The sequence below is a fragment of the Phragmites australis genome, chromosome 1 (genome assembly GCF_958298935.1).
Source record: "Phragmites australis chromosome 1, lpPhrAust1.1, whole genome shotgun sequence".
In the NCBI taxonomy this organism is placed as follows: Eukaryota; Viridiplantae; Streptophyta; class Magnoliopsida; order Poales; family Poaceae; genus Phragmites; species Phragmites australis.
The window spans coordinates 34,475,612-34,484,401 of NC_084921.1; the positions used below are offsets into that span (position 1 = coordinate 34,475,612).

At 42.8% G+C, this 8,790-nt stretch overlaps 1 protein-coding gene across 2 annotated transcripts; it reads left to right on the top strand.

The window, feature by feature from the left end:
- Positions 1-5,016: 5,016 nt before the first annotated feature.
- On the top strand, positions 5,017-8,289 carry LOC133916282 (cytochrome P450 CYP72A616-like). 2 transcript variants are annotated; one of them, XM_062359895.1, is made up of 6 exons: positions 5,017-5,487; positions 6,095-6,420; positions 6,515-6,759; positions 6,860-7,244; positions 7,353-7,702; positions 7,907-8,289. In XM_062359895.1, exons 1-6 carry the CDS (start codon positions 5,175-5,177, stop codon positions 7,983-7,985), a joined length of 1,698 nt encoding a protein of 565 aa, XP_062215879.1. In that variant the 5' UTR covers positions 5,017-5,174; the 3' UTR covers positions 7,986-8,289. The 2 variants fall into 2 exon arrangements, with proteins under 2 accessions (XP_062215879.1, XP_062215888.1); XM_062359904.1 differs by having other exon boundaries at positions 6,200-6,420.
- Positions 8,290-8,790: the final 501 nt, after the last annotated feature.

Sequence of the window (8,790 nt, forward strand, 5' to 3'; positions counted from 1 at the left end):
GGTTGCTATATGCATAAATTCACATTCAGAATTAGTCTTGAGTTCTCTTGCCTTGCAAGCTTTTGTGTGCGATGATGTACAGATTGGTTTTTAATAGAATATAGTGTTCAATTCTATCCATGAGAATCTTGCTTCCTTAGAGAATCTTTTGATCCAACGTGTTTCTCTTAAGTTTTTACTTTCACATGTTGTTTTGAGACGTATTGGGTGAAACATCCATGTTATATATATATATATGGATGTGACATGTTTGAATTTCTTCAGAAAACTGTCACTATAGGTCAAGCATTAGTCTTTTCTTTAGTCCTCGTAACAATTTGGCTTAGGTATCCTTGGGAAAATGACGTGGACATGCAAGCAAGTCTTATCTATACATTATGGCATGCAAAGCACTCAAAAAACATGCGTGTGCACAATATGAAGACAGAGATTGCGTAGGGATTGATCCTCCCTATGCGTGTGCACAAAGACTAGGAAGCAGATCCTGCGCTCCTCACCCTATGAAGCTACCTGCACATTAATATTGCCTTTGTCCACGATTTCGGCTAAGTCAACTTTGGCTCCCTTTCTTTAGCATCACGATTTGCAAAGAAGCTTGAGATGGGATATTGATCATGTTTCAACAAAAAAAAACATGATTTGATAGGTTAAAAAGAGCAATACATAATACCGATATGAGATCTTATATATATATCTTATAATATAGAGAGTATCTCATATGACAAATAATATGTACATGGAGCATATAAGATCATCCAACTAAGTATGTATACTTGTTTTATGTGTTTTGCACATATTTTTTAATATATTACATTTTATGTATAAATATAAAGGTATTATTAAAATCTATTAAAATTGATGGACTTCTTTTAAAAAAAATTATGTAGTTTATATCGAAGTATCTTAGAATGAGTATATAAGTATATTCATAGTGATAATGAAGTATGTCCAATTTATTTATATGGTATATCATAGTAGGAAGTATGTACTCCCAAGAGTACAGACTAATTTTCCTATATATATGTGTGTGTGTGTGTGTGTATATATATATATATATATATATATATATATATATTACGGCGAGTCTATTCTGTGTCTAGACGCAACAGTGAACTACGTTGCGCCACCCTCAGTTGCTGCAACCACCTTCGCACCACCCAATTACGACTAAGAAACTAGTCAGTTACGACAACACATATAGGTGAGTTACGATCACATGACAAAAAAGTCAGTTACGATAGCAACTATACTGCTTTTTGGATTGTAACTAGGGGTGTACGCAGAGGTGATCCAGTTACGATCACGTAACAAAATAATGCATAATTACAACTAGATAAGGTACTCAGTTATGATCATATATATTTATAGTATATGATTTGTCTTGTTAGTCGTAACTATACTATTTTTGGATCATAACTGCAGGATGGTGCAACAATAAACTACAGTATGCCTAGCCACATAATATATATATATATATATATATATATATATAGCTCGTGATCCTTGTGCTAATAGATAAACCTTGACTTCTATCCTCTGGGCTAATAGATAAAAATATTTGTTTGCAGGACAGAAACGTTCATCAAAAACGAATTCAACGGTTCTTCCAGTCGAACAGCGCCGTAGCACGTGTTACTCTACCGACGCATGCTTTCCCGAATTTATATTGCACTCAGCAAACCGTCAATTTCTACGCAGGCCGGTCGTCCCTTGCCCCGTCTGCACCGGCCCGCACCTGATCCAGGAAAAGAAAGCGCAAACGGAACAAAAACGGGCGGTCACATGGCCCGTATGCTGCTGCGCTGCTTCCCTCCCGGCCAAGAGCAACCTCCCAAGTCCCAACAGATCGAGGCAGCAGGCGCTGTCATGCACTTACAGGCGAAAGTTGCAACTGAAAGAGACGGGTGCATGATAAGATTAGGTAGACCCGATGCACTCGGCCATGCCATGCAGGTGTAGTTTTTGAGCATTGGATTCCGTGGTTTACAGAAGCATGTATCGTCCTTCTCTACCCTTTTGTTTTTTTTTCTTTTGTTCCAATGAGATCTTCGAGATGTGCTTTTGGTCGAACTATAGTATAACCATCCCTTCGTACAATTGATCGACGTTATGTTTGTTTGTACCGTGAGAAGATCAACACCAAAGTTTTCCAACAAGAGCAAAAATCCTATTCTTTCCAAGGAAACCCATAAAAATAGCAAAGGGAATAGCATTACTTGATACCACTTGAATGCCGGAATTTCACGAGAACTTTGCAGGATTTCGTAGAAAACAGCTCATTACCATAGGAATATGACGAAAAAATATCTAGCATTCCATATTCGAAAAGATCCTTTAGAATATCGCGCTATATGAAACACATGAATTCCATAGAAAACTTAATTGTTGGACAAATCAAGGGAAAATTCTCATGTTCTAAACGGAACCTTACGACATGTTTAGAATGTAGTAACTCCACCAGAAATTTATAGCAGTTCACTACAATTACTGCAAGATTTAGACGAAAATAAATCTTGTATTCTAAACAGGCAAGTGATACAATCACCTAAATTAAAGCGATATGGGAACGTGCGCCATTTCTTGTGTTTGAGTTTGAGCACTTTCGATTCCCTTGCCTAACCGCTGATTTTTCCTTTTCCAAATTTCGTCACGCTGCTACGCGTGCCGGGAGAAGACCATCGGCCGCGACTGCAGAATCATCACGGAAATATCGAGCATATATAGATGATCTGAATATCACAGATATAGAAGAAGAAATAGAAGAAGCAAGTTTATACTTGAAATATGAATTTGAAATGAAAGATTTTACATAGGCCTGCTGCTAGAGCATATGACAAATGGAATTTTAATACATGAGTCAAACTACACTCAGAAGATGTTAGAGCGATTTGATTTTGAAAAATCACTTCCCGCTAAAACCCTAATGGTTGGAAGATCATTACAAGAAGATCAAAATTCTTATAGACCTAGAGAAGAGGAGAGGAAGTATTGGGACCAGAAATCCCAATACAGCGCAGAGCCCATTAGAAGGCATTGGAAGGGTATGAAAGAAAATCTGCGTTACTTGCAAGGTAGCATAGATTTGGGATTGTTCTACAGAAATAATTAGGACCTAAGTCTGGTTGAATACGCAGATGCTGGATATCTGTAAGACCCGTATACAGCGAAATTACAGACTGACTATATTTTACTATGTTTTCCTATATGGTGGAACTGTAATTTTCTAAAAATCGTTAAAGCAAAGTCTTGTATCTACTTCGAAAATACGCATGGATTAGAAGAGTGAACACTACTAACACCCTCACCATTATCCATAAAGATAATATTGCGTGTGTTGCACAAGTAAAATTAGGATACGTGAAAAACAACTTAATGAAGTATATCAACCCCATGTTCTTTTATACTCATGAATTGCATAATATGCATAAAATAAAGGTAATGCATACCAAATTATATGAAAATCTTGCAGATTTATTCACTAAGTCATGTAATAGTTTTGAAAGATGTGTTTGTGGTAATAGGATGATGAGGCTTAGAGAGTTGCACATTTCAGAGGGAGTATTTTCACATAATACCGATATGAAGAATTAAAACTTAGTCAAGAAGATTAAGTGTCTAAAATTAATCATGAAGATTATATAAAGTATTTTGATTGAATTGTATTTTTTTTTCCCTTAGATGAGTTTTTCTAAAGTTTCTCATATTAAGGTTTTAAATGAGTCAATTCGTGTGACCATATCGCCAGCTATATACTCTTTCTCCTAATTTTTTCCACTAGTTTTTTGGAAGTTTTGGTAAAACATATGCCTTTCGTGAGAAGTGTTTAAAGGGGAGTGTTAGTAAACCTGGAAGTTTATAACAGAATTGAGATCCGTCTCGATCTTTGAAGATTTGATTTTTTAGAATAGATCTCTATCTCTTAAATATTTTTGGCACTATATATGTGGGGCAGCACCCCTTATTATAAACATAGATGAATAAAAAAAAGTTTTTTCATTTACATTATGCCTCCTTTTTACTATCGTTTTGTTAAAAAAATCTTTAAACTATACTCAGTAGAAGAGGTTTCTCAACACCGTGAAGCACTTACAGGAGAAAGTTGCAGCTAAAAGAGACAGGTGCATGATAAGATTTGGTAGACCCGATGCACTCGACAATGCCATGCAGGTGTAGTTTTCGAGTATTGGATTCCGTGGTTTACAGAAGCTGTATCCTCCTCCCCTTCCCTTTTGTTTTTTTTTTTTTTTTTTGTTCCAATGAGATCTTCGAGATGTGCTTTCGGTCGAACTATTATATAACCATCCCTTCGTACAATTGATCGACGTGACGTTTGTAGTTTGTACCGTGAGAAGATCAACACCAAAGTTTTCCAACAAGAGCAAAAATCCTATTCTTTCCAAGGAAACCCATAAAAGTAGCAAAGGGAATAGCATTAGTTGATGCCACTTGAATGCAGGAATTTCACGAGAACTTTGCAGGATTTCATAGAAAACAGCTCATTACCATAGGAATATGACGAAAAAAATATCTAGCATTCCATATTCGAAAAGATCCTTAAGAATATCGCGCTATTTGAAGCACAGGAATTCCATAGAAAGCTTAATTTTTGGACAAATCAAGGAAGATTCTCATGTTCTAAATGGAACCTTACGACATGTTTAGAATGTAGTAACTCCACCAGAAATTTATAGCAGTTCACTACAATTACTGCAAGATTTAGACGAAAAAACATCTTGTATTCTAAACAGGCAAGTGATACAATCACCTAAATTAAAGCGACATGTGAACGTGAGCCATTTCTTGTGTTTGAGTTTGAGCACTTTCGATTCCCTTGCCTGACCGCTGATTTTTCCTTTTGCAAATTTCGTCACGCTGCTACGCGTGCCGGGAGAAGACCACCGGCCGCGACTGCAGAATCATCGCGGAAATATCGAGCATGTGCAAGAACTAAACTTGAACGAGAAAAGCGATGCGCACGGAAACACAGCCCAATGTTTTATAAAAGCGTGGAATGGTGTGCAGCTACCACTCGTACTCCCACTTGATCGGCGGCCCTAGCTAGAAAAGAAAGAAAAACATTCCACTCCCCGTCAGCTGCAGATCGCACACGGTTCCTTCACCCAAAGGAACCCCGTGCGCTAGCCTGCACCCCACGGGCATCCAGCCGGCCGGCCATGGGGAACAGCGTGATAGGTTTGCTCGTCGCCGAGGCGCAGGCGGCTTTCCCGTGGAAGCAGCTGCTGCTGTGCGCGGTCCTCGCGTGGTGCGCCGTACGCGCGATGGAGTGGGCGTGGTGGCGGCCCCGGCGCCTGGGCCGGGCGCTGCGGTCGCAGGGCCTCAGCGGCACGGCGTACCGCTCCCTCGCGGGGGACGCGCCGCTGACCGAGCGGCTCAACCAGGAGGCCAGGTCCCGGCCCCTGCCCCTGGGCTGCCACGACGTCGTGCCCAGGGCGATGCCGCTGTTCCATCAGACCATGAAGGAGCACGGTACGTTTCTTTCCTGTGGCAAGTTGCCCAGTAACAAGAAGAGTTCGTCAGATGAAAAATGACACCAGTATTTTTCAGATCTTTACAGCGTTCTTGTGCAAGTTTTCCGATTTCTCCTGAAAATATCTTTACACAAGAGCTTCTGTAAGAGTAGCACTAGTAGCAGGAAACTTCGGAAAAGGATCCTCTGACGTAGCTCGTTTTACGTCAGAGGAGCACAGTAATTTGTGTCTGTTGCTACAGTCCTCTGACGTAGCTACAGTGACAAACAGTATTCTTAGCTACTGTTCATATGGTACTGTACACATTTACTGTTTACCGTGGTACTGTAGCAGACCATCTGATCCATCGGTTCCAGATCAGACGTTCAAAATTGATTGGACTGCTCTTTGACGTAACATCAGGGGATCCCATTCCGGAAACTTCCATGTAGCATGTACCACCTATTCCCTATTGGATATTTGTAGCATCCAGTGTCACTAACCACATACAGCAAAGAGTCTGACCCCACAGCAAACTATCACTAGTTCCAATGATTATGTGTTCATCTTGCTCTGACGATGACCAGAGTTCAAGTCCTACAATATTGTTTCATTCGTTACTGTAGGTTGTTTTCGTATCCAATTTGTGACAGCTATCCCCAAAGAAAATGAAAGTGGTGCAACACACGACCCACTGACAAGCATGACCGGAATTTGGTTGACAATGACAGGTAAAACGTCGATCACCTGGTTTGGGCCGGTGCCAAGGGTGACCATCACCAAGCCAGAGCTGGTGCGAGAGGTTCTGTCAAACAAGTTCGGACACTTCGAGAAGTTAAAGTTTGGCAGTCTTCAGAGGAGGCTGCACAACGGCTTGGGCAGTCACGAGGGCGAGAAATGGGCCAAGCATAGGAGGATCATCAACCCCGCATTCCATCTGGAGAAACTGAAGGTGACCTGACATCAACATGGCAATGAAATGGATGCCAAGCTGAGTCCTGAGTACATGATGAACGTACGTAACATGCTCTGTTTTCGTTTTTCAGCGCATGTTGCCGGCCTTCGCCGCATGTTGCACGGATTTGGTGAAGAGGTGGGAGGGTTTGGTTACAGACGGGGAGCCATGCGAGGTGGATGTTTGGCCCGAGATGCAGAACCTGACAGGGGATGTCATCTCCCGCGCCGCGTTTGGCAGCAGCTACCTCGAAGGCAGGAGGATTTTCCAGCTCCAGGGGGAGCAGGTTGCGCTCGTCGTGCAGTCTATGAGCAATATACATATCCCTGGATACTTGTGAGTTCTTTCTTACTCCTGCTTTGCTTTGCATATCAATCACGCAGCAACCGGTCCGACATTCCTCGTGCAGTGGTTGGCACTAAAGCATTTCGTGCAGGTACCTGCCCACAAAAACCAACCGAAGGATGAAGCAGATAGCTTCAGAGATCGAAGGACTTCTAAAGGGCATCATCGCGAAACGAGAGAACGCATTGAGAGCCGGCAGGGCGACTAGCGACGATCTTCTCGGCCTGCTGCTGGAGTCGAACATGGAGCACTGCTGGGGTGACGGCAACGCGAAGGCCGGCATCACCACCGACGACGTGATCGGGGAGTGCAAGCTGTTCTATTTCGCCGGCATGGAGACCACGTCGGTGCTGCTCACGTGGACGATGATCGTGCTCTGCATGCACCCGGAGTGGCAGGACCGCGCGAGGGAGGAGGTGCTTCACGTCTTCGGCGCCAGAACGCCGGATTACGACGGCCTGAGCCGCCTGAGAATTGTAAGGAGCAGCGCAGGACTGCAGTTTCATTTCATCGTCAGATTCTATACGACGTGTGTGTGTGTGATAATCTTAAAGATGCATCTTGTAATTGCAATCGCATTGCAGGTGACGATGGTGCTGTACGAGGTGCTGCGGCTGTACACCCCGCTGACAGCGCTCCAGCGTAGGACGTACAAGCCGATGGAGCTCGGCAGCGTCAGGTACCCGGCGGGCGTGGTGCTGATGCTGCCGCTGCTGTGCATCCACCACGATAAGGACGTGTGGGGGCCGGACGCGAGCGAGTTCAGGCCGGAGAGGTTCGCGGATGGGATCTCCAAGGCGTCCAAGGACGCACCGGCGTTCTTCCCATTCGGCTGGGGCCCTCGCACCTGCATCGGTCAGAACTTCGCGCTGCTCGAGGCCAAGATGGGGCTTGTCATGATCCTGCAGCGCTTCGCGTTCGAGCTCTCGCCGGCCTACACGCAGTGGCGGAGCCAGCAGAGGCTCGAGGGGGTGCTGATCTCCTTCATCTAAACAAGTTTCAAACAAGGGGTGCTGATCCTCTCCTTTTTCTTTCATCTCCTCCTACATCATCTTCTCTCTGAAGAAGCTATATGAGAAGTTGTAAGCTGACAGGGGTGCTGCAGCACTCCCAGCACCCCTCCTGGATCCGCCCCTGCCTACACGCACGCGCCGTTCCCCGTCGGCTTGCTGCAGCCGGAGCACGGCGCGCAGGTCATGCTCAGGAGGCTTCCCTGAGCTGCATACAATTGGATGGGTTAACTTGCATGTACAGCATAATTAGTGAATGCAAGAAAGTATACTTGCAAGGCACGGTTGTGAAAAATCGGCACGTTGTAATGTTGTACCGAATGTTAGAAGATAAAAGTTTGAGTTGTGTACGGTAGGGTTAGAGATAATCTGCGGACTCTTTGAGTAGATCGGTCTAGAAGATTTCTCTCCGATTCAAAGAGTCCGACTATGTTTCTGTAACCTCGTGTATTGTTTGCCCGGCCATATAAATAGAAGATGCGGTCTCATGAGAGGTTATAGGCTTCTGCAATTTTCTTAAGATGGCATCAGGGTCTCTCCTTTAAACTCGTCTACTTCGATTCTATCTGTGCAATTATCTTGACATCATTTTTGATCTTATAGTGGTTGATCTTAGTTTTAATCTTATAGGTAGGCTTAGTATAGATGTTAGAGATCTTGTTGTATATGTTCATGATCTTCTTTTTCTCTTCTTCTTAACTTGCTTGTATTGGAAGGAATCTTGATAACATTTGAAGCATGTTACAGTGAACCCCTTCACAAGCTTCTTCGTTATAGTAGCATTGTTATCTTGAGTAGGTTGAATATAATTCATACTCTTTAATCTTGCCAAGTTCTTCTTGAGTTTTTCCGCTTCATGCTTTAGTTCATTATTTTCTTATGCAATGAGTTCATTAGATTATTCTATAAGAACATTCTCAATATATATCTCATTACAAAGAGATAAGCTAGATAAATCAATTAAATCATCACAAAAAGTGTAAGCGTCTACCTTATGATTAAAATTAAATAG

Coding starts and splice junctions, on each gene's coding strand:
- LOC133916282 (XM_062359895.1), top strand. CDS start 5,175: ATGGGGAACAGCGTGATAGGTTTGCTCGTCGCCGAGGCGCAGGCGGCT. Junction 6,760..6,859: donor ATACATATCCCTGGATACTT/GTGAGTTCTTTC, acceptor CATTTCGTGCAG/GTACCTGCCCACAAAAACCA. Junction 7,245..7,352: donor GCCTGAGCCGCCTGAGAATT/GTAAGGAGCAGC, acceptor ATCGCATTGCAG/GTGACGATGGTGCTGTACGA.